The following is a 26,800-nucleotide window of genomic DNA, read 5'->3' on the forward strand; positions in this document are numbered from 1 at the left end:
CCTTTAAGCTCCGTTCGAGGGCAGGGCATACATCACATTGGTGATTTTTTTCCAATCCAGTGCATCAAGGTTTTTGACCCCTCATTAGGTAAAAGAAAATAATAATCCCCAGTCTATGTGATTGTATTATAGGCTGAGTGAACCAGATCCTCCTGCACCTCTGAACCCCATTCACAGCTCTTTACCACCTGCCTGCTTTGGGAAACATAAAGGAGGACTCGCACACGATGAAGTTACAACTTCTCTGGACTGAGTTTAAAGTGGAATGGGAACATGATATCAAAAACAGAAATATTCTTCATCTACTTTCTTCGTTTCCTCCATAGTTTTTACTGTTTTCTCAACAACCACGTGACCAAGAGGCTATGAAACACAGCAGCAGGTCCGCGCCTTGGGCTGCTCCTCCTCTAGGGGCTGTTTGAACTTCAGAAGGGGAGGATCACCGCTGGCCGGCGTGTAGTAAACTGCATTACCGTTGGAGGACACCAGCGGCATCCGAGGGTCCTCTGAGTAAATTTTGGCATCAGAGAAGGAGTCTGTGGAGCCGTTGCCAAGGTGACCATTAAACAAGGGGTGATTCAAGAGCTTGGCTGCTGCCCTCTGCTTCTTTAACTCCGACAATGTCTGAGCGCGCTCTCTCGGTGTAACCTCCTCCTGTGAGGGCTGGGAGGTGACGACCACGCTTTTGTTGGATGTTGGTGCGCTGCCATTGGGGGGCGCCTGAGGTGGCATGGATTTCGTAGTTGTAACAAGGCCGTTCTGTGTGCCGCTGCCATCTTTGAGGATGGTGGGCAGCTTGGGCTCCTCTGGTAGTTCCACAGTTACAATGGGCTTCACCTGTAAAGCATCAGGAGAGGTTACATTGATCTCTTTACAGCTAAGACCATTCTATGTATATCCCTTCCCAATAAAGCCAAAACCCTCTGCAGGCATTTAATTTGATAGACCAACTCAAAATAGATTGTGGTGCTTCATGCAGTTATTACTAGATGGAAATATTGCTTTCAACAGTTTTTACATTTGAAATGCAAGTTATCGATGTATGACATAGTCTAAATGAAAGATAAATTATTAATTTGTTTTTTTTAACCATAGTTTTGTCCTGTAACAAGAGGATCTTTCCATTAACATAGGGGTCTATTTTCTATTCAATATGCTAAAAATAAAAAAAAGAAATTGTACATCATTATATTTCAACAATGTGACAGCTGTAATAAAAACTGACTGAAGACATTATTAACCTAGAAATATTAAGAAGATATAACAAAACAGGAACTCATTGGGTCGCTGGATAAAAAGGATGAAATATGTGAAACTGGGGATGCATCGATATAGATACTGGTACTGTTATTGGACTCGATACCAGTGTCAAGTATTGGCACTTGTTTAAAAAACAAACAAACAAACAAACAAAAAAAACAATAATCTAAACTGATACGGCTTAAATGATAAAGATCACAGAATTAAAACTGTTAGGTTTACCCTACCTGCAGCTGTCAAGAGGCCCTGTTGGAAAAGGCCCCTCTACTGCAACTAAGCTGTATTGAATCCAAGATAAAAGTCTGACTTTGTCAGCTTAGCATGTTAGAAAGTAAGATAAAAAATTTTCATCACATTAAAGCTTTGATTTAGTACTTGCATCTGTACAAGGTATTGGCAAGGACTAAAATGTCAGTACTGGTACTCATACATAAGAAATCTGACGTCGGGACATCTCTATGTTAAACAGTTATGGTTTCAATGTACAGAGATGATAAACCAAGACTATATGCTGTCAGACTATTTGCTACTTCACCTTAATGAAGTAGATGGGAAGTAGCTTTCTAAATTTTTGTGTAATCCAGCAATCAGTGCTGGGAGAGACTTTGTGCAATCAGAGCTTTTAAATCTGTGATTAGATCAGTGCCATTTAAGTGATAAATGAAGGAATTGAGTGTTAATATATACTAACAGAACAGCATTAAGTACATTTTGCATTGTTATTAAAAAGTGAAAATAACTGTGGAACAAACTCTGGATTGATTTATGTTTCTGCTCTAGTATGTCTGCTCTGGTATTACTTCTATTGCAAATACCAGAAAGGTTACGCTTATGAATGAACAGCAGTGTCCTCTAGTGGATGGCTGTGGTTTTTTTTTTTTTTTACATAAAATCTCTAGATATTCTACTTTTGGTTTGGCCTGTAACTAGGCTATACTAAGAAATAAAAGTGTTTTAATCCAAACCATTTCACAGGGAGTCTATGGTCACTCTTTGGCAAGAAGTCAACCTACTGTCTTAAAGCTACAGTGTGTAATAATTACAGGCATATAAAGTCAGAAATTTAATATATTATACATAACTATGTTATTTATCATCACCTATGAGCTCAGCCTTTTAACCATAATATTTGTGTTGCCTTAGAATTCGTTATTTATAATTACATAGGAGCGGGTCTCGCAGCCATGGAGGCTGACATCTTTGCGCTACGGCAAGCGCAGAGGCAACAAACTAGCGATTGCGAGATCTCCCATGACGCTCAAAAATAACTACGGCAAGTTGAGAGAGATTAACTGAGACGGTACTGAACAGTAGATGGCAGTATTATGCCTGAGAAGCGTTTAGTCTGCCTGAAACCAAAGAAGAAGAAGCAGGTATACTGCGCCTCAGTAACAAGAAAGGTGAACAAGGCGGCAGGCGTGAGTGACTTTGCAAACTGTTTGGCACTGTGTGGCCAAACATCAGACGAATGGAGGATCATGCCTACTCTGTATCACAACGAAAAGCGGCGGACACCGAACCCCCGTCATCTAAGAAGCGGAAACAGGACGAGAATAACGTAAGCGTGACAAGAAACGGCAAAAAACACGGATCAACATTGGCACGGCATTTACACGATGGAAGTCACTGATGGAGGAAAAAGGTTTTCAAAGTGACGCTCAAGTTGCCAGTTTTCTCTTGGACAGGTAATTAATCCTACACACACAATTGTCTAATATCACTGCAGTTTTTGGAGTACAGGATGCTCAGACCTGTCTAAAACAATAACATGCTGCGTGATGATGCTGTTACTCTCCAGTATACTTATTCAGCAACGTCCCTGACGTTTCACAGGTAATGATTCAGTAATTTTCTGTAAAATAATTTTCTGGATATATACCTCGGTTACTTCTCTCCGGCTCCTTTGGAGATCTTCAAGCCTTTCCTCCTCTGCTCTCACCCCGCTGGCTCCCCTCTCTCGCCTGGCCCTAGCTGCACGGCCTCCCTGCCTTCGCCCTCGTCCTCTCCCTCGCGTTGTAACCCCCGTGCCACCAAAATGACTTGGACTCTGTAAACGGGGAATATATATTCTTCCAGCGAACACAATCTCGCTGTTAAACTAATGACTACAATTACTTCCTCTGTTTATATCACCATGCAAAGCAGCTCACCAAAACGTCACAACGATGTAGAAAAAATAACGGGTATATTTATTATCTTAAGTCTACATGAAATCTATACCCTACTCAGACTAATGAAATACTATCTGTAAAATTATCTATGTAAACAAACCTCATCACTTGAGAGGGTAGGTGATGTGGACGTCGTAGAAGAAAATTTGTCCCGTAACGCTCGCCGTACTGTTGGGGGGGAGAAGCGGTGGGGGGGAGATGTTCATGTTGCTGCGGTCTGTAGTCTGACCGCTAGATGTCGCTGAAAATTACACACTGTAGCTTTAAGTCTTTGTCAGACTATGACCACCATTATACTCAATATTTAGCTCCATCCATCTAATCTTTATATCTAAACAGCCTCCATGTTTCTGTCCTGAAAGTAAAGCATCAACACATCATGATGCAGGTGCAGCCGTGAGATGGTTAGCCTTTTGATGATCTGCAATGATAATTTCCCTGTGTTTACATTACTTACATATTTTTCTGTTGAGACTACTTCCTTGTTGGGTAATTTCTGAAGCCAGGTGACAGGACTAGGTTTTATTTAGTGGCATCAGATCCCACACTTTTCTTTACAAGTTTAATAAATCAAGTGTTCTTCTTCAATGTCATCATTACCATCAGACATCAAGTAAAAAAAATGACAGTGTATCATTCTAAACATATAATTATTTATAGACAAAAGTCAAAAATGTATTTTTATATATTCATGTGACCTTATTTAAACAAAGGCTTGTATTTTTCATTTAATTCCCAGTACATTTTACTGTTTTTTAGCCAGTTTCTTTCCACTCTGGGTTTCCTTCTCTGTAGCTGTTGGAGGTAGTTTTTATCTCTGATATACCTACAGATAACCTGACATTTATGAACGACGTTTATCCTTTTACAAAATCTATGAATTTCCCACCTGATTGTTCTCCTGATCAGACTCCTTCTCCTTCTCTTCCTCCTCTCTCCCTCCCCTCCACACAATGGCCTCAGTCTCGTACTCCTTGCGACACAAGTTGTGTCTATCAGACAAACTAGCACGCCGGACCACTTTTCTGTAAACACAGGTGAAGTTATAAAGAATATAAAACAGAGTAATATGTTTATCTTCCATCTTGATTAAAACCATCTTGCAGCAGCCTGGGAACCAGCAGATGGCAGCACTTACCCACGGCTGCCAGCGCTGGAGGTTCGCCTGCAAAGTGAGGTCTTGTGTTTGAGTTGAGACTTCATGATGGTGTCGTGCTTGTGTTTCAGGTCCAGCAGGATGGCTCGGAACTCCTCATCCTCACACAGATCTCAACGAACAAGAAAATGGTAGGTTAGCTCCCATGGTCTCTCATACCATGGGATGAGAGACTTATTTAGTCTCATGCAGATAACATATTAAAACAAAAACCTTACATAGTTGGGGATAATTTTCCTAGGATTTTTTTTCAATCCAGCCTACAGTGGTAATGAACCCTTTATCTCAAATAAAACTGAGCCCTACAGAGATGATTGGTCTTCTTTAAAATACCTATTGGAGTCTCTTCTAGGAAGGTCTTGGCATTGAGACTGGCTCCGTGTGAAACCAACAGCTCTGCCACATGCATCTGAAACAAAGACCCCAAGAATAAATGAAACTGCTGGTTAAGTGTGCATGCTAATTTTTTTAATCCTCCTGCCGTGTTTGCCTTACCTGACCCCAGCACGCTGCAGCATGAAGAGGTTGCCATCCATCTGAGTCTCTAAGGTCCACTCGAGCGCTCCCCTCCAACAGTAGGAGCTCTGCAGCCTGCACGTAGCCATTGGCTGCTGCTATGTGGAGCTGCACAAAGCACGGATGATGAATAGATGAGTGATTTGTTTATACAGTTGATTTTGCTCTAGTATACTGTGGGTTTTTCATGCAAAAGGAAATGTAGCATTATGATCATTAAAAGAATAACTTCTGAAGAGGAAACACCTGTTTGTGAGTTTGACTGCAACTTAGATCTAAATCAAAATCTTAAGGCCTTACAATCAATGTGTAAGGTGAGGAAAAACAAACCAGTCACTGTAAGGAAATGATCTGCTGCCTTTATGTTCCCCACTTGCCTGCTTGCAACGAGGAATTACTTATAAATGGGAAATGGTTTTATGTGGATATTGGCACTCTGACCATCCATTAAAACAGCTCAATGAAAACGCATATTGAAGGGAAGCAGTTAAAGCAAAGAGGTTTTTCTCCACAAAATGTGTTTTCATAAAGAAATCTTTTCTGATTAGAGTCGTAAATATTGCATTTTAAGTTTTTACTTTTTGGTATTTTGTGACCGCTTTCAGTACGCTTCACTAATAGAAAATATGTATTTCACCCAGATGCAAAGATTTCAGCCTGATATTTTATGTAGTTGTACTTTTAGGACTGTATTTATCTAGAAACTGGAAGAGGTGTCAGTCTTCAAATATATGAAGTACTGAAGGCTGATGTACAAGATGTTTGTCATCTTTATATTTGAGAGCTGTACTGAACAAAATTTATTTTTATACACACCGTGTGTATACCAAATAACAATCAAGTCTAAGTGATATACTCTTTGTTGTTACATTTAGAACATAACTTTTATAGAGAGATCAAGAAATCGGATACTGACTAAAATCTGATTAATTTTGTTCTGAGCTGCCTTGACTTTGGACCAACTGATCTCAAACCTATAAGTTATATTTATCTACTTAGTGAATTCATTAGTAAACTTTGTCAATGTGCCTCCAGGTTGAATTGACAACAGCTCTCTTATAGTTGGACATTTTTGATGATTGAAGCAGACTCAAGATTGAATATTCTTCACATCGCTTGAAAAGCTCTGTGAAAGGAAATGCTTTCTAGAAAATGTTGTAACATGTCTGTGATCCATTTCAACTCTTCAAGCCACTGCCACGAGTAGCTACGATTACATGGAAACAAATTATTGGATTGAAGGGCTGATCAGATCAAAAATGTGTTATGTTTGACTGAAGATTTGAATGCGATTAGGCGAGATCGGAAAGACATTTCCTTCTGACTGAGAGAGGTGGATTTTCCCGATCTCCATTCTGATTGGTGGCCATGCACACACCCATATAGATCTTTAAAGTAAAATAATCTCCTCTGTGCATGCGTGCCATCAGAGTCATCATTTTATCTTCACTAACCCTCATTCACTGGCTTCTGGTTCTCCTTGGTTGAGGAGGTGGCTCTAAATGTAATGTGGGGATGAATATGCCATCCTGCTCTCTACCCCTTTAGCCAAGGAGCATTAGCATAAGATACTCCTGAGCCCTTTACCGAATTCAAATTACCACCAACAACAAAAGTATGATGCTACGAAAGTCCATAGTGGAAAAAAACAACAACATATCAACAGACTCTACTGAAGAACTAAAGAAAAAGAAATGTGTGGGGCAGGCAGAGAGAAGCTAAAGTTGAGGTAGAGCAGATGACAATCGTGGGTAAGGCGCCATCTACTTGCTGGTGAAGATTCTCAGTCATCCAGGCCATGGTCCTTCCAAAAAAGTAAAAAAAAAAACAAAGAACTAACCACTGGACTTTGTTTCCAAGTTTAAAGACGTTTCGCTTCCCATCCAGGAAGCTTTTTCAATTCAAATGTCATTGTTGCTTTACATTGTCCTCCCCTCATATCAAACTGAAAAAAAAAAAAAACTTTGGCAAACTTTGCAAAAAGCTCTCTGAGATTTAACTTTCACTTAGTTTACCCAGTTGTAAAATATTTCACAGTCTTTGTTGTTGCTGTGTTTTCTTTTCTTTAAACTTTGTATAAATTCCATCTTGTATTAAAATGCATTACCTGTTCTGTTTTAAGAGCATTGTGTGCAGGTTGTTCATGCTGTGGGGCGCTGGGGCAGCTCTGTGACAATGACTCCACCTCTGCTTTCTTTGCATTTAGGAAAAATGCCTGTGATTTTTATTTATTTTTTGTCAGCTGCAGGGACATTTTATCAAACTGTGAGACAGAAATTAAAAATGTTTCCCGGTCGTGCACAAATTGAGATATCTTGTCAACTTAGACGATATTAGATGTTAGATTTGCAAATGTTGATTGCTTTTTTAAAATCCAAGAGTAAAGGTTGAGATCTAAATAAATAAATAAAAAGTTCTAGTGAAGATAATTGTGCCTGCAACTCAATAACATATGATGCCAAAGAAAGTTTAAACTAACCACTCTGTTTTTCTAAACGCATGAGGTGAAAACTGCTTTCAACTTTTGGCCCTTTAAAAAAATATCTATGCATGCATTTCTTTTTTTCATGGAACAAGATTGTAATAATGCAAACTGTACAGGCTGGGTTATTTTTAATAAACCTGAATTTTGATCTATTTTAGTTTTGATAATATAATTGGAATCTTATTTTTGTTTTCCTGTTACAGGTTGACTCGGCATGTCTTCCCCTGCAGACGGACTCACCTTCACATGAACAAGATTAGCTCGTATTCTTGAAGCTAACGGGGACTTATAGTATCTCTGCATTGGGGTGCAGGTGTGTTTAAAAAGGTCATAACTCTGTTTAAGTCTGCAAACAGTTTTTTGAATAAAAGTACTTGACATGTTCAGATAAACAAGTCAGTACTAATCAGCGGAGGGAAAAAGTCCTTATACTTCATTCAGTTTATGGATCATGCTTTTGGATTTATAATGAGAGTAGATGTAGCCCAAAGCAACTAAATGAAATTTAGTTGCTTTGTGCTAAGATGTATATGAAATAGAAGCAAGTTATTTTTTGGAGGAGATGCATTTAAAAATCTGGGCTAAGGTTATCCAGAAAACTAAAACAGCAATTTGTGCCAGACCTCACTTTTAGCACAAAATACAAGAAAAAAAAAAGGGTCAAATTGAGAAATACTACATAGTGGAAAAGAGCAAACAGAAGCTTGTGAGGAATGTTGGAGGTCACTCAGTTCATGGAGGGCTGATCTCTGTCTGGTTTCAGGATTAATGGCTGATTAAACGAATCACTGAGACCCTCTGCTTCAGGACAGAGTTTCAGTGAGAGTTTATTATTGAAGGTAATGGAGGATATAGTATGTTTGTTATGGACTGTACTGAAAAAATCAGCTCCAAACAGATGATCATAGTGGCTTTGATTACTTTCACTCGGATCCAGATGAGGGAATTTCAAGATGAAGTCATTATTATTCCTATCAAAAGCTAAAAATTAAGGATGATTTTATGAAAAGTACTGATTACCATTTGCTTGGTCTATCTAGTGTCGTCCTAAACCCACAGCTAGTAGCAGAATATTGGGCAGCTACACTGAGCCTGGTTTTACTGCAGTATTTCTTGTTTCCTTTTTAATGTTACCGCATGCTTGCTCAGGGCTAGTAATTATAAAGGATGTGTAAAAATTTTACCAACAGGCATTGAATTGTTGATCAAATTTAATTGTAAAACAATATTATTTAGATTTATGGCACAATATTTACCAGATCTGTTAGAATGGCTTCGTTTTAAATCACCCTAGACTGATTTGATTTGAGTTGAAATTATTTAGAAATCAAACCCGTTTATCCATGAAAGTATTCTGGATGAGTAGGTTAACTTTTACAAAAAAAAAACAAACAAACAGATTTAGATTAAACTAAGTAGCAAAGAGAAGTTAATATGTTGAATTATGTTTCAAAAACAGCAAACTAGGGCTTTCCAACGTACTTAAAAGCAACAATGAAGAATTTTAAATTAAAAATAATGGCCTGGTATCGTTTTTTGTTAACTAGTCCTTTCCCCTAACATGTCAGGTCACAGGTTTGGGACGTCACTGCTTGTGCACATCAAAACACAAGCAGACTAAATGAATTTAGCTGGAAAAAACAAAAGATTACTGTTATACAACAGCCTAACCAGTTCCAGGTTTTTCCCAATCATCCTTGCCAGTGATTTTAATAAGGCATGCTCCATTTTGCTTCATCATGCTCAAACAAAGATTAACAGGACGCAGAAATCAAAGGGACAACGGTTCCAACAGACAATCTGTAATGAGCATAAAAAGCTTAACAAGATTATTTCAGGATACCTCCAACCTTTCGCTATTTTCAGCCAAATTCACCATATGTCCACATTGAAGCTAAATCACATAATAAAGTCTTCATTTAGATCCCTGACATAGAATCGTCCTTTGAAAACTAAATGTAGATATTTTTATTAATGCTCTTTGCAATGCCTTTCTGCACTAATCACCTAAATTTGGGATTTGATTTATTCAGCTCCCACTTTAATACGGTAAACCTGATATAAACTGTAAATGCAAAAACGTTTTATGCAGGGTTTTCTCTTTTTATATATATATATATATATATATATATATATATATATATATATACGTATCTTGGCAAAAAGAATAAAGAACAGTCATTTAGTTGTCTGTATGGTATTAAACAATCCCAACAACAGGGAAGTTTGAAAAACACAGTTTAATAATTTATAGCCATCAGTTTGTTTTATGCTTCATTCAAACGGGTGGTATATTGATTACTGTCATTCATTACCTTTTAATGTTTTATGTTTCTTTACATTACTAATGTTCACCCACGGACAAAAAGTGAACCTGCAGAGCATTTAAAATCTCACATCTGATTTGCCTTTAAGAAAGTTTTAATGAGTCTCTAATGCCTGATTAGCTCTGAAGGTTTGAAAGCCTCCTGAGATGTTGTTGCAGTAAACATAATTTTAAAAACGTTAACACTTTATTACCCTCTTAGTGCTGAAGTTCTGTGCGGAGAAGTGAGTTTGTAAGTGAGCAGCACATCGCTTACATTAGGTCCAAAACGAGGTTTAGGAACTATTTTCCAATACTTCAGTTTGTTTCCTTTAATCATTTTAAAACGTTATATTTATTCATTTTAAGGCTTTAAAAGCACTTAATATAGATATGGTTACACACATAATTCCTGTCCGAGTACAAATACTTTCGAATTTGCAAAGTTTGCATTTAAAGCACAGGAAATAGATAATCTCTCAGAAACTGAATCCATTCACTGCTTTTAGATTGTTACATTGCATATACTGATACTGCATTGACATCTGCAATTCAATATAGTTGATAAAAGTGGTTAAAATGATTGATGATCACTAAATTAGGTGCACTGGATTAGCGAAACTAAGCTGCTTCTATTTCTTCTGTATGTAATGAAAGTAGAAGTGTCGGAGGACTTTGTTACTGCATAGTTTACGATGACGTTTTAAACAACATTCATTCTAAGGTACAGTCCCTTTAATCATGAGAACTACAAAGATAAAGATACATTTACAAACCACTTTTGGTACTCCATCCTTCTGTCCATCCAGCACTTAATTTTGATTACCGGTACTCTTGCTTCTTTAGAAAAGTTTTTAATCTCATCCCAGACTCTTTCACCAGACAATATTGAACTATTTTACTGATAAGCTTTATTCACACATTACTCCTTCCAGCTCCACAATTACCATAAATAACCTCATTAGATTTATAAAACCTTGTCGACATCTGGATGCTTCAACATCCTACTGGCAGAGATGACTCTCTTTTACATGTGCACAAATCCTACTGAACAATTAATTACTTTCTAACAGCAGCTAAACTGACTTCTGTGATAACTTACACCAAATACCACACTATTTTAATTTTGGATCCTTGCCCTATTAAACTAAAAATAGACTTAGTTAGGAGAGAACCTATGTTTAACTGGCGATTCAACCCGTTACCTTTTAAATGTATCCAGCCCAATTAACAAACGTCTTTCCTTATATAAGACTATCTCTCCCATAATGACACATCAAACGTTACACATTCCACCCTATGGAAAGCTTCAAAAGCTGTTACACAGGGCCATGTCATAGCCTATGAGGTGAAGCTGAAAAACCTTGAAAGAGGCTTCCACCAGACTCCCTTATCTTCTAAACTGAACAAGATTATGAAACTGCTAATCAAAATATAACACTATTCTCTCCTACCAAGTGAGTACTGTACTATTAAAGGTAAAAAAATAAGAAGCATTTTGAACTATATTACAAGCCAGACAAACTATTAGCCCGTCAGCTCAGAAGCATACTGGCTAAGCGAAGAATTAATAAAATCAAGACACAAATGGGTACCTTCACTACAGAGCCAAAAGAGATTAATAAATGTTTGTAGATGGCAAGCAAATTTCTAACTTCCTTCATTCAACGTTCCTTTCCCAACGGAAAAGTGGTTTCCCCCAGACGGCTTTAACATAGACTTTGACAAAGCAGATTCAGACGAAACAGCTCCTGTTATTTAACAGATGCTCAACCACTCCTTCACTACTGCATTTATCACAGGGAGATTCTCTTTTTTCAATGTTACACGGTGGATGAATAAAATGTATGCCAGATATAACAAAGACTCCAAAATCTCTGTTTTAACTGTTGCGATAAATATTTGGATCAACTTGAATGGAACTACATCCTGGCGGTGATAAAAGACTTTGGTTCTGGTGATAATTTTGCCTCCTGGGTTGGAAAGCTGCACCAACTATGACAGATCTCCCACTCTCTCATTGCAATGTACCGGTCGTCAAGGCATGCCCACTGAGCCCGCTACTTCTTGCTTTAGCGATGGAACCTGTCGCCATCAGCAAGAGGAACTACCACCCCTTTGCTGCGTTAATCTTAGGTATAGTGGAGTAGATGATGTAAACCTGTTTCTCTCTAACCCTGAGAAGTCTTTTCCCCCTTTGCTCAAACTTATTAATACAGTTTGTGACCTATCTGGCCACACTACGAGATCAAAAAAGCAAACTCATGTCTCTCAAAAACGGCATGAATCCAGATTTTGTTAACAGCTTGCCCTTTCACATTGTTACAGACAACATAAATACTTAGGTTTGGTTATACCAAAAGTAAACTGAATTATCTAAAAAGGCTTAAAAGGTTAAATCTAACACTGAAATCTGGAAGATGCTACCCTTATCTATGATAGGGTGTGTGAACCTAATAAAAAGATTGCTCTCCTGAGGTTCCTCTATCTTTTCCAAACTTTACCTATATTTATAGTTAAAGCATTTTTCTTCAAGCTTTTGAACTCTTCCCTTTGTTACGGGATTCAAGGCAAACCATATTTCCAAAAACGACATTACCAAACCAAAATGTGCAGGACTTGACCTGAAAAAAGAGACTTTATGATCCTGTAAATATTACCCCAGTTTTTATGTAAAATTTACAGCAAATTGCCATTTAAGTGCATTTGCTTCAAAATGACACCTTTTCTTTAACATATTACTTAATTAATTTCTAATTCTATATCCATCACAGGAAAAATTGAATTAATCTTACCAAATAGTGTTAACAAAACAATTTAAATAAGTTCCCAACTTAACAGATGCAAGAAGTATGTGCTTTGATATTAGGAGCAAACTTGTTGCTTTATTGATTGCCTGACCATTTCTAGATTAGAAATAGAAAATATTGTTTACTTGTTGGCTGCATAGTGGCACTGTTTGTCGCAGATCCTTCATGCAGTTGCAGCATGAAGGATCTGGCTTTCTGTTTCTGTGTCGCTCTGTGTACAATTTACTTATAAAACAATATTACAATAGAACAAAGAATTCCTATTTGGAAAAAAATCCCTAGCTTTTAAGTAGGTAAATGGTTCTCCAATTTGTTGTTTGTGTAGGCTGCCTAATTTCCAGCATTAAAACTTGGCAAATTATATTAAGCATACAATCTACTAAATTTTTCAGCTTATACCATTATTTGTCACAACCCCATCTTCCCCCTTTTATGACTGATAATACATTTAAACCTGGAAAAATGCCTTGCCAATTTAGCAGACCTTTACATTGAACAATCTTTTGCTACTTTTGCACAGCTAAAGGAAAAAGGTTCACTCCCACATTCACATTTATCCTGCTATCTCCAGATTAGAGATTACACACGCGAAAAAATAACAAACTTTGAATCTCTCCCTGCCCCACAGGTCTGTGCGCTCTTCTGAACCAGACTCCCAACTTAAGGAGGCCTGTCTCTTATTTTGCCAACATTTTTACAGCTTATGAATCTGCTCCTACTGTGAACCTAAAGGAGGCCTTGGAGGAAGATCTTGGCATTAAAATCAGATGTCTATAATCCCTCCCTTCCTGCCATCCACAGCTGTTAGACAAACTCTGGGCATCAACTTATCCAGTTCAAAGTGATCCATAGGCTTCACTATTCAAGCACTACACATGCACTACAACTCTTCTTATCCTTTCCCTCCCCAATCTGTCCAAAATGTAAATCAGCAAAGGGAAGTCTTGGCCATCTCTTCTGGTCCTTTCCCAAATTAAACAATTTTTGGTCAGATATTTTCACGTGCTTCTCCACGTCACTCCACACCCATGCAATGCTATACTGGCTGGGTTCTAACAGTGCACTACTCTAACCCGCTATAAGCAAAAAACAATACAATATAACATGGTCATTGCAAAAAGAAACATCTTAACCTGGTGGAAAAATTAAACTTTCCCATATTTCAAGACCTGGATGATGGAAATGACTAATTATTGCATCTAGAGAGAATTTGACTTCTGCAACTTTTGATCAAATGTGGCAGCCTTTTATGTTGCACATGTCTACACTATACGGTAACAGTGTGAGTATTTGGATGCGTTTAATCATTATTTATTACATGCAAAGTACATGTATTTCATGTATTTGTCTATATTTCAATTGTTTGGTGCAGATTGTCCTTTTACTTACAAAGGTTTGTATTACCTTTCAGCAGACTTCACACTTATTTTTCATTTCTTTCTTTTCCTTTTTTATTTATTTTAAGCAGATTGACTTCTATTATATTCGCACTATTTTATTTTTTATTTCACAATTGCGTTTTTCTTTATTTGCATTTTTTTGTCTGTATTTGAACTATTTGTAAAACTGAGAATGTATAAATAAAACACAAAAAAACCTTCTCACCAGCGTGGCTCCCTGAGAGTCCTGTTGGTTGACCTGATCTCCTGATCTCAGCATCTCTTGAATGTCTCCCATCATCTTCCTCTCGGTGGATGCTCGTGTTTCATTGATCATCTCCTGAGTGATGCCTTAGCATAATGTAAACAGAAGCGTGATTAATTAAAGTAGGAGAAAGTTATCCTCTGAAAACAGAATGATGTGTAGCTGCAATTGAGGGCCATGTTAGTTGGATAGAGCTACAGCAATAAACAGCATCTTTTATTGACAGGAACATGTTTTTAAAATAACACAACATTTCCTGCATGCAAAAATAAATGCTTTAGACTATATTAAAGAAAATACAAAAACAGAGTATACGGTTAAATGTGCTGCAAGGATGATATAATAGATCAAAAACTCAGAACCATGTCATTCCCTATCTACATCCTTTTAAATATTTATTTTTTGAAGTAGCAGAATAAAATGCAGGTTTATCCTTTGACGAGCCAGGCAGTGAATAAATGTAATGTCAACATTTTAATAAGTGGCCATCTAAACATAAAATGTCTCAAAAAAAAAAAAAAAAAAAAAACTACAAAAATGAGAAACATTATACCTAAAAATTCCAATTTAAAGGAGTAAAATGTTTTTAAAAGAAATAATAATATGAAAGAATAGCTTTGAGTTTGTAATTTAAGAAAGGGTCCCTTTTTGTCTTTCTTTGGGGAGCTGTATAATAGATAATCCTGTAAAATAGGGACTAGCTTCAGAAATAAGTAGTAAAAGCCAACAGGTGTCACCTGACTCTGCATATTTTACCCTCAGGATCACAGCTCTCTGACCTTTCCCATGACACGGACTAGCAGAATAGCATCCACCATTCCAGGGATCCACCTTCCAACCCAAAGGATTTCAAGTTAAACCTCTGGGTTTGTAGCAGGAATCAACTTAAGAGTCAGCCAGTGATTGTGGTGAAGGCTTGCCTGAATTTACAATCACGGTTAAAGTGAATTCACAGCCTTTACATATTCACTGTAGTTATTGTTTTAGAGTTTTTTTTTGTTTTGTTTTCTGTAGTGCTTCAAAAATGTTTTATTTTACAAACCTTATGCATCTGTTTAGAGATTTGGCCTTGACAGACCACAGCTTGAAAATAATCAAAATGTTTTCATGTAAGTAAACAAAAAGTAAACCTTTCCTAAATTAGATTGGCTTATTAAAGAAAACCGGTCTCTTGCTCCATTTGGAATGTCACAGTCGTATATACATTTCGATGATGAAAGCAAAGCAAATGTATGTATTTTGAATTGTATTTTGGTCTAATGGGGTCGTTTTTTGGGAGGGTGATAAGCATTTCATTTTTAAATGCCCCAACTGCTCTAAGCTGGGAAGTTAAAAATGTCACAATCAGAGTAAAACATCAAATTGGATTACCAATATAATTCTACTTATTTAGGTGCGTTGACAACAAACACGTCGCCAAATTTGGGTGTTTCTGCTCACCTGACATATCGCTAGTGATTTACATGGCAGGTGACAAGCTCCACCACTGTTGCGTCACTGCAACGTAAAATAGAGGGAGCTTCTATCAGCTTCTTGCTAGTTTCACCTCAGTAAGGAAAACCTGGATTTTACCAAGTGAGTCACGGTATTTTATTCACAATGGAAAGCCGAACAGCGACGCTCCCTGTTTGAGGAGCTTTAGCAGGGTCACAGTTCCTTTCCACAGTCCTTTGGTTCAACTAGGACAAATCACTCTTAAAGCTATCGGCAGTAACAGCAGGAGATCAGAGAACAGTGATAGATCCAGCAAGAGAATTTTCTTTCATCAGCTTTTTTAAAAGCCACCCAACAACCAATGATTGGCTGCACGTCCATCACAGGATGGATGTGCATCCTGTGATGGATGTCGATCCTGTGATGCACGCCCATCTCGTTGTGTTGCTGAAATTGCTGTAATCATGTCACTAGAAATGCCTCCCTTGCATTACAGCACCTCCTGAACGCACATCTGCATAGGGGTAACATGAAAACTGATTGCTCCAGTTGCTGGGATGACATCATATTAATTTGACCTCTTGGAGATTCTGATTACCTAACTAATTTTACTTTCATCCCCAGATAGTCAATCAATCATTAAGTTTGGACTACTAATAACCACAACTGGGTTGTCACAGAATAACCTAGTCACTCTTAACTGTGTGCGTAGCACAAGGTACATTTTTAAGCTTAATTCTGATTTAATTTGCCTTATATTTTATTGCTTAATTCATGTAAAGCACTTTAATTGTCTTTGTACTTAATTGTGCGATACAAATAAACTTTGCCTTGCCTTTCCACTGAGATGCACAATAAAAACTGAGGCTGATAATGAGACACATAGACTTCATAGATGTGACAGGACTGAATCTGCTTCATATCTTTGCATTGAGAACAAGGGAAAAGCTTTTTAGATGACCAAACTTACATGGTAAGATAAGAGACAGTTTGAATAAAATTTCCAAAACGTGTTCATGAAAACCAAAAAGTAAAATATTGTTAGGGTACTTTATTGTATGTCTGGTACCATGTCTGTTGGTTGTGCTGTTCTTTTTACATCTCTTTGCAGGTGATGCAGCAGACTGAAAATGTTTTATCATTATCTTCCTTTTGTCTCCTCTTTCTCTCATCTTTTCTCCTTTTTTTCTATTTTTCCTCTTCTGTTCTACTTACACTGCAGTGTCCATATAATCTGTAAAACTCGCTATATATATACATATATATATATATACATATATATATTTATTATGATTAAACATTGCTCTGGAGATGTCAGCTGCAATAAACACATATAATGTTCTACCTGCTCTTCTTCACTGTGCTTTCAAAACTCTCACTGACTGAGATTATGGGCCCCTGTCACCTGTGTAAGGTGTGAATGTCTGCAGATGGGAGACTCATAATACTTGGAACACACAGATAAACATTCTTATATTGTTCTGTACATTGTTCCTTTTTCATTCAGAGGAAAGGGCTTTGAATGCGAGTTGTGTCAGGAAGGACACCCAGTACCTGAGTTGAGGGGGGATGGCATCCCCCTTCTTAAAAAAATAAGGGCTGGTTCTACTCCTCACAGCAGTGTCGCAGTGAGCTTGTCGCATATATTTTTGATTTATGCCCAGTAGTGAAGCGTGGTCTGCGCTATGTTATTCCACGCCACGAGAGGAACAATCCGGAACTAGCTGTGGATCTAGAAACGGCTGAGGCGGTGAGGAAGTGTGGGCAAGTTTGTCAGACAATAGAGGGACAATGAGGGCGAAAAAGAGCGAGAATCACCTACAATTTTGGAGAGGTGTAACAGTGTCGACGGCAGGGTCGGAGGCACATTTGCATTCACTGCGACACACGCACACGACCTGGTTTCTGAGTATAAATCAGCCTTTAGTCCCAAACTATTTAGGGGCAGTGATAGCCATGCCAGTCCAGGGACTGAATGCAGTTCTACTGAAAGGTGCCTTGGTCAAGGTCAATGACCGGCATACCTGACATGCAACAACCACAGCATGCATATTGCTTTACATTCATAGACTATATTAATTAGGCTATTTATGCTTCCAAAAAAATTTTAAATTTCCAACATCCCCCTCTTTGTTTTTCTTAACAACTAGACTACTGAGGACACCTGATGTAAAAACTTCACATCTGTGAGCAAGACCTCCCTGAATAAGGAGTAATTGTATATATTTTGTTGTTCAGTGTGGAGATAAAACCAGTTTAAAACTGTGTCTTACAGATAACTAACAAATGTATCCTGATGAGTCTAAATTAGCAGTAAATTAATGCAAGCTAGCTTCACCACTCTGCTGTTTAGTACGCCATCTCATGTTGTGAAAACCAGATATAGATCTGCTGTTTCGGCTTTCTATCTATTCTATCTATTATTGGTATACTTCTTTATTGTTACTTTTATTATCGCTTTCTGCCTTTTTAATAATCAACAGAGCTGGTAAAAAACAAAACTTCCCATGAGCATTTGACCACCATTAGAACCAGCTATGCTCAACAACTGGTACCACTTTGATTGAAAAAAACAATGCAAGAGATCCAATGACTTTTATGTGCTTTAACTTTCCAATCTTTAGCCATACCATCCATGTGCATCCCATTCGTGATATTATAAACACTGCCTTGATTGATGCCAGTAGTTAAATCTAATTAAGTAAGAACCAAACTGCATCTGTGGTTGGTGCTGTGGCTGGTTGACCGGACGATTTCTTTTTCCCATCCAGGTACGGCTCTCCTCATTATCTCTGCGGCTCATCACAGATCATCTGTGCTCTACAGGGGGAGGATCAAGGCAGAGTCGGATCAGTCGATGCAGCATATTAAGCTCTCTGTGTGTGTTGGGGACAGTCTGTAAATGTGCCTGTCCCCGCAGTCTCTGGAGATAGAAGTCTTATCCCCCTCCACTGTGCTGGGAACATTACCAGAGCAATTAGCAGAGCTGAAGTCCTTTCGATCAGTGCAATAATCATTCTTCTCACCTACTGTACCGCTATCTACATTCTGCAGCTCCACTGATCCTATTGTATACTGAGAACCTCATAATCGAGTGTGTGTTCACTCTCTTCAGGCCTCCAGTCTGCTTTAACTTCCATTACTGGCTCCAAACCAGAGGGAAGTGAACACAAGGTGGCATCATGCATCCCATTAAAACTGTTAAAATTAAACCAAAGCCATTAACCCTGCTCTTGTTTATGATCCAGTGCTTGTCATAGCAGAGACTTCCTGACCTTTAATTATCCGAGGAAATATGAAAAAAATGTACAATGCTCCGGAATCCTCCTCCTTCCTCAAAGTCATGTTTACCACAAGCAGCCCACTGATTCTTTTGGGATTTACTTGCATGCTGAAGGGCACCTTTAAGCAAGAAGAGCTGTAACTCTTCTTGCTTAAATATATATATTTATATATAAGGCTTGGTGCGCTTCCATCTTATTTATGTTCACTTCTTATGAAAAAAAGTACTGGTCATTACTCTCTCCGTTCTCAGGCTGTTGTCTTGTTTTCTGTCCCACGTGTCAGTACTGAGCTGGGTAAAAAGGCCTTTGCTTACTCTGCTCCCTTTACATGGAATTTGCTGCAAAATAACATGAAACTTAGTAAATTGGTTACTTTGAATACTTTTAAGTTGAGAATTAGATGTTTTGAGTTAGACTCCCTCACATGTCAATGTTTTAATTGAAATTTTATTGTAAGTGCATATTTGGCTTTTATGTGTGTGTCTTTTATACGTATGTAATGATGTGATGTAATTTTGATGCCTATCTTGGCCAGGTCTCCCTTGCAAAAGAGATTTTTAATCTCAATGGGTATTACCTGGTTAAATAAAGGATAAATAAATAAAAATAAATAACTTGCTCCATCTTAAGGATCTGCAAGGGCTAAAAAACTTCCAGCAGACTTGTGCATTTACAGTCATAGTAAACAGGTTATCTTTGGTGTTTTTTTTCACAAAATGTTCCTGTTAGCCTTTGTTTATGTTAAATTAATAATGAGACAATTAAGTCTAGGATATGTAGTTTGATTATTGTGGGATTAGATGGGAATAATATTTAAAAAAGTGGAAAATATCAGATGATTTATGCATTAAAAGCACAAAACTGACAAATTACACATTTTTGTTGAGAATTTACTAGACATAACCGGAACCTTCTTCAGCACACAAAATGAGGACAATATTCTGTTTTTCTAATTAAATTAAGGAAATCCTTAGAAAGCCTGATTTAACAGAATAATCAGGAGGGACAACATGTAAAGAAGTTCAATGCAGCTTAGCTTTTCTACCCCAAAACTATATCTGCCACTCAATCTCAACAAGCGTTACCCGCTACCATCCTTTTTTCTTTTTTCCAACACATGAGAGGGGAAATCTTTTAACAGTGTAACTTAGGACGTATCTTTGAGTCCTATTTTTTCCCCTTCAAGTTCCAACAATCAGCTTAGGAGATTTTTTTCTTTTATGTCTCTTACAATCCTCATTACTGTTAGTGGTGGCAAGATAACATTGGGTCCTTGTTGGTTGGTTTAAACTCACTAAACACTGTTATACATATCTGCCATACTTGAACAGCATAAAAAGCAATTGGTCTTGAGAAGCAAGTACAAAACATCATTATGTTGGGAGAGTATTTTGCTGCAGGGAGGACTTCTACATTTCACAAAATTCAGTTACATCAGGTCCGTCACAAGGGAAGGAACAGGACTCACAGAAACCATTGTGAGACACTTAGTGACTAAAACATTTTACCCATCTTACCAGCTAAATGACAAATCTACCTAGTATCAAGGAAATATAGGTAAACTTATACATTTAAATTAAGTTATGTTAAGTCTTTTGTTCATTATTTTGAGACAGAAAAAAAAGTAACTTCATTGACCTAAAACAAGAAAAGATCGGATTTAATGTTATATTTAATGTTGTTCTGAAAAAAGGTTCTATGCCTTTACATATAATTTGCTGTATGTACATTTGTGGTTTCGGCTACTAATGAAAAGGAAATCCTGATGGCTCACTTTTAAAGGTAAAAAAAATGACAAAAAAAAAAAAACTGATAAACTCTAAATTTTATTATTGCATTTCCAGCACCTGTAAAAACATGTTTATGCTCTGCCACTGTTAAATATTCATACACTTTTAGTTCAGTTTCTTTGGGGGGAAGAAAAAATATCCCCAGAGATCCTCTTTGGTAGAGAGAACACTTTTCCTAAACCCTCTTTCTGTACCAAATATAACACAGTGCTCCACCCTGTTGACACACACAGTATCAACACAAGTTAAGCAAAAAAAAAGCCTGAATTTTTTTGGACTACAAAGGTAAAACTATTTCCTGTACAGGAGATGCATCTTGTGGTCACTGATGCTCAGATGCTCCTGTTCCTGGTCAGGTTTATAAAAAAAAAGGCAAAATGCTAATATCTCCACAAAATATAACTTCTCTTACAGCCTGACTTTCTTCCATTGGCTGCTGTAATAACATGGCAGTCAGTGAATGTACTGTAACTATTTACCAAAGAATGAAAAAACAAAGCACTGACGAGCCCTCATGTGGATTTTACTCCAAGCTAAATAAAGCTGTATCTCCACAAACCACACATTGGAAACACATCACATGCTCCCCCTCCTTCATTCTTGCTGATCTGCAGCCTGTTTTATCAGCGCTGCTCTCCTTGAACTCTCTCTCACTAATATTACAGACAAACTGCTCTGTCTGCAGCTGTTTACTGCGTCTCAGCATGAATATACAGCCTCATAATCTGCATCCCATCGGGAGAGAGCACACGAGCTTTGAATATATCAGAGGTTACCCAGAGAGCTGGTCCTAAATCTGAGCGGGACACTAAAAGCTATGTGTGGTCACAGCTCTGCTGCAGTTTCCTTCTGCAATCTGCTCCTGTGAAGCCCAGAGCAGGACGAGTGCCAAAACAACATCATGCTGTAAGGGGAAGGGAGATGTTTGGAGTTCCTATCGGCTGAAAGTTTCTTGTCTAAATTAGAGGAAATTCAGTAAAGGAATCAAATGAATACCAACAGTTAAAGGTGCAGAGCCACTTTAGATGCATACACAAAAAAACATCAAAAACTATTTGATCATGATAAAAAAAATATTATATACGTCAAGCAACCCTAACAATTGCAAAAACAGACACAGCATCAAGGTAAGAAATATCTCAAATAAGGAATAAAAAAGTTTTTGAATTTTCAATGCAATAAAATGTTATTTCCCCAGTAAATGGAAATAGCACAAGATGAGCCCTGAATTTGACTAGTCTTCTGGATTGTAGAACTTGTGTTATTTGAGTCTTATCCTTGTTGGAATTGGTTATATTTTTTTATTTTTTTCATGCAGGATCTTTGATCTTTTCTTCATTATTTTCACACCTTCACTGGGAGTTGCAAATTAGTTTAGCTTATTACCTCCTTGTTTACTCCCTGCAGAAGCGCACAGTATCTCACCTTAGCTGTTACAGTAAATATACGCAAAGGGCCTTTTCTCTGCAAACCAGTTGAGAATAAGCAAAGTGTAAAACACAAAAATAAATAATACACAAACAGGATGTGGAAATTTATTTTTTTTACAAAGTTAAAATCATGAGAAAAGAGTAAGAACTTTTAGACCTATTTATCTGGCTGCCGTCCACTGTTGAAAAAGGCCAAGTACCGTAAAAGGTCAGAAATAGAGGGAAATGGGGTTAGAAAGGTAAAGAGAGGCCATTGTAGCTCTCTCATCATCAAGCATTTTCTTCACAAAGGTAAATGAAGTGCTTCAATATCAAAATGCTATGAAATACTAGGAAACAAGTGGTTTTACAGTTTGATTTAACGAAAACAATGTAAACACTAGCATGTATGGCAGGGTTTTTTAATTATTGTCTTCAAGATCTGGAGTCCATCCCTGTTTAAACACACTGCAATATAAGAAGCAGGACTCTGGAGAACATGACTCTACAATGAGGAGGTCATTCAGCCATTTCATTCAGGTGTGGCAGCAGACACGCATCTTAAAGGTGCAGAACACCAGACCCTGAAGAATTGAACAACCTTGACCCTGGTGCACCGTTTTTTCCTATTTGACAAATATCTATAGTTCTTTTTGAAGTGTTATCAGCTATTTTTAATTTTAGTTTAACTCAAAATAAGGATTTTGTCCTAAGATTAACCATTTAGTGTTTTCTGCAGACTTCATCTTTAGGAATTACTAGCCCCTTTCAGATTGAAGTTGTGTGATAAACAGACAAACACAAACCCTCCTTTATGGCTCACTCTTTGTAAACATATCCTAATTATGAATTAGTAATGAATCAAATCAGATTGATAAACTAAGGGACACATAAAAGATTTGAGTGTGTTGATGGAGCAGGTGCAGAAAGATGCAATTATGGGCATTGATCTTGCAGCTGTTTTCACATCTTCACATCAGTACAATCTGATCCATCTATTAATAATAATCAGATACTTTAACCTTTTATTTAGACATATTTAATACCATGGGCTTTTACTGTTATTGATAGAAAAACTCTTTGTCGTAAATCAACAAAGAGAGAAAGCATGCTTTGCTGTAACAGGAAATTAGCTTTCTGGCTAGATTAGCACAAGCATTTTTGTGGCGAACTGGAGTCAGAGACGAGGTTTAAAAGAGCTTTACCTCCTTTCAGGTTCTTTTGGGATCAGGATTTCATAAAGCTACAGTGAGCTGAGTGTTCCAGCTGTTTTTCATGCACTTCTTTTTCTGCTTCTTATTATTTCTCTAAGTGTTTATCCTTAACGCTGTTTATCCATGCATTTGAAGGCATTGATCAATGTGTTTCAGTTTATTATTTTTATTTTGGATATAGTCATAGAAGAAATTTCATCAAAGTAGTATTTTATGATAAAAAAAAAAAAATAAAGTAGATAATGTAAATATAATAGAGAAATACAGAAAAGCATGCTCAAGATGTGATTTATCATTAACTTTATGTATCTAAAACCAATACAGTATGAACTTCTAGAGTTTCTACAATTAATATTGTAAGAAAAGGAGGACCAGGTCAAACTTAATGTACGTGTAAAATATTTACATATTTTCCTCAAGATAAATAATTTTAGTTTTCTATTTCTTTTCATCTTAGTGAAAACACTGCAGCAAGTAAATACTGTCAAACCATCTAGCCAGTATTTCTACAGCTTTGTAACATCTCTATTCATTTTCTAATGGTCTAACTAAACAAAGTTTGATTCTGTTGTTATAATTTGACTGATTGTTTGACTGATGCTGTCTGTAAATTAAAGTAGTTTTAATTTAGAAGAGGATTTCAACACATATCTTTTAAATGAAACAGCCTAGTGAAGATCTTATAAACATTTTAAACATGGTCAACATTATATCAGTACGTAATACTACTTCAGTAGTGGCAATATTAGTTGATGATTTAATGTTTTTTTTTTTTATTAAACTCAATGAAATGATATTACAAAGTGTTTACCTTATTGTATCAAAAAATCTAAAGCGGATTATTTGACATGAGAATATTCTAATAAAAACCAAACATTTATGCTATGTTCACATCGGATGCGCTATGAGCAGCAAAAAAACATCTCCCGCTTCGTTATTGATGCTTGTGTGCATTAAGGTCCGACGCACATCAAGAGCATCTTTAATGCTCATGCAGCAAGTCCAGTAAAGTATGTCCAGATTCGTCTGATGCTTCTGCTGCTGTGTTCAATGGCAGATAATGACGTTGCTATATTTGCTGTGATCAGTGGGTACAAATATTTTTAGGCTAGAAAGTCCACCTCAAAACGTCGTCTGTACAGTCAGTTCATCAAGATTATGATCCTGCCTTCAAATATTATTTCGCTGTCTGACAGTATTTGGCAGCACTGACGGTATGTGTGGGTCAGAGCCACTCAGACCCACACATACTGTCAGTGCTCTGTCACTGGCAATCCCCAGCAGCAGCTGCCTCAGGCCAAGTCGCCTCTTGGGGATTTGCCTCTACTCTTTTTTTTTTGCAGCTGAAAGTACAGGTGCTGGTCATAAAATTAGAATATCATGAAAAAGTAGATTGATTTCAGTAATTCCATTTAAAAAGTGAAACTTGTATATTATATTCATACATTACATACAAACTCATATATTTCAGATGTTTATTTTGTTTAATTTTGATGATTACAAATGACAACAAATGAAAATCTCAAATTCATCATATCAGAAAATTAGAATATTACTGAAGACCAATAAAAACAAAGGATTTATAGAAATGTTGGCCAACTGAAAAGTATGAACATGAAAAGTATGAGCATGTACAGCACTCAGTATTTAGTTGGGCCTCCTTTGGCCTGTATTACTGCAGCAATGCGGCGTGGCATGGAGTCGATCAGTCTGTGGCACTGCTCAGGTGTTATGATAGCCCAGGTTGCTCTAATAGTGGCTTTTAGCTCTTCTGAATTGTTGGGTCTGGTGTATTGCATCTTCTTCTTCACAATACCCCATAGATTTTCTATGGGGTTAAGGTCAGGAGAGTTTGCTGGCCAATTAAGAACAGGGATACCATGGTCCTTCAACCAGGTACTGGTAGCTTTGGCACTGTGTGCAGGTGCCAAGTCCTGTTGGAAAATGAAATCTGCATCTCCAAAAAGTTGGTCAGCTGCAGGAAGCATGAAGTGCTCTAAAACTTCCTGGTATGTGGCTGCGTTGACCCTGGACCTCAGAAAACACAATGGACCAACACCAGCAGATGACATGGCACCCCAAACCATCACTGACTGTGGAAACTTTACACTGGACTTCAAGCAACGTGGATGAAGTGCCTCTCTTCTTTTCCTCCAGACTCTGGGACCTTGATTTCCAAAGGAAATGCAAAATTTACTTTCATCAGAGAACATGACTTTGGACCACTCACCAGCAGTCCAGTCCTGTTTCTCTTTAGACGCTTCTGACGCTGTCTGTGGTTCAAGAGTGGCTTGACACAAGGAATGCGACAGCAGAAACCCATGTCTTTCATACGTCTGTGTGTGGTGGTTCTTGAAGCACTCACTCCAGCTGCAGTCCACTCTTTGTGAATCTCCCCCACATTTTTGAAGGGGTTTTGTTTCACAATCCTCTCCAGGGTGCGGTTATCTCTCTTGCTTGTACACTTTTTTCGACCACATCTTTTCCTTCCCTTCGCCTCTCTATTAATGTGCTTGGACACTGAGCTCTGTGAACAGCCAGCCTCTTTAGCGATGACCTTTTGTGTCTTGCCCTCCTTGTGCAAGGTGTCGATGGTCGTCTTTTGGACAACTGTCAAGTCAGCAGTCTTCCCCATGATTGTGTAGCCTATAGAACTAGACTGAAAGACCATTTAAAGGCTTTTGCAGGTGGTTTGAGTTAATTAGCTGATTAGAGTGTGGCACCAGGGGCCATCAATTTTGAACCTTTTCACAATATTCTAATTTTCTGATATGATGAATTTGAGATTTTCATTTGTTGTCATTTGTAATCATCAAAATTAAACAAAATAAACATCTGAAATATATGAGTTTGTATGTAATGTATGAATATAATATACAAGTTTCACTTTTTAAATGGAATTACTGAAATCAATCTACTTTTTCATGATATTCTAATTTTATGACCAGCACCTGTAGATGTTAGGGTTTTTTAGGTGTCTGGTACAAACTGCAAGCACCAGAATATAATAAAAATTACCGTAGTACATTTTGTAGACAGGTTTCAAAATGTTAAGTAATTTAGGCATTAACTAACTGTTTCAGAGGAGGGATCATAGCCATCTGCATCAGCAGTGCTGTCTGTCTCCCTGCTAGCTCCCAGATCAGCTTCTCTGATTGGTTGATGTGCCACTTCACAAGCATCTGCTGCTGGTGAAGTGCGTCATGCACCTCTGATGTTCAGAAGCTCATGAATGGCTGCTCAGATGCGTCAAGATGCGCTGCTCCTGCTGCTCTGGACGCGCTACAGGACCTTTTGATGCACCTTGATGCGTGTCAAACAT

At 37.6% G+C, this 26,800-nt stretch overlaps 1 protein-coding gene across 1 annotated transcript in view; it reads right to left on the bottom strand.

Annotated features, from left to right (window-relative positions):
- ppp1r16b (protein phosphatase 1, regulatory subunit 16B) overlaps window positions 1–26,800 on the bottom strand; it is a 127,941-nt gene continuing 101,141 nt past the window's right edge. The window contains exons 6-11 of the mRNA XM_038300095.1: window positions 14,309–14,433; window positions 5,083–5,211; window positions 4,921–4,996; window positions 4,570–4,699; window positions 4,321–4,456; window positions 1–837 (exon numbers count right to left, since the gene is read on the bottom strand). Coding sequence (XP_038156023.1) covers window positions 364–837; window positions 4,321–4,456; window positions 4,570–4,699; window positions 4,921–4,996; window positions 5,083–5,211; window positions 14,309–14,433 — 1,070 coding nt within the window. The 3' untranslated portion in view covers window positions 1–363. The remainder of the gene's footprint in view (window positions 838–4,320; window positions 4,457–4,569; window positions 4,700–4,920; window positions 4,997–5,082; window positions 5,212–14,308; window positions 14,434–26,800) is intronic.

Source organism: Cyprinodon tularosa, unplaced genomic scaffold, assembly GCF_016077235.1.
Source record: "Cyprinodon tularosa strain WSP-4 unplaced genomic scaffold, ASM1607723v1 ctg10, whole genome shotgun sequence".
NCBI classification, from domain to species: domain Eukaryota; kingdom Metazoa; phylum Chordata; class Actinopteri; order Cyprinodontiformes; family Cyprinodontidae; genus Cyprinodon; species Cyprinodon tularosa.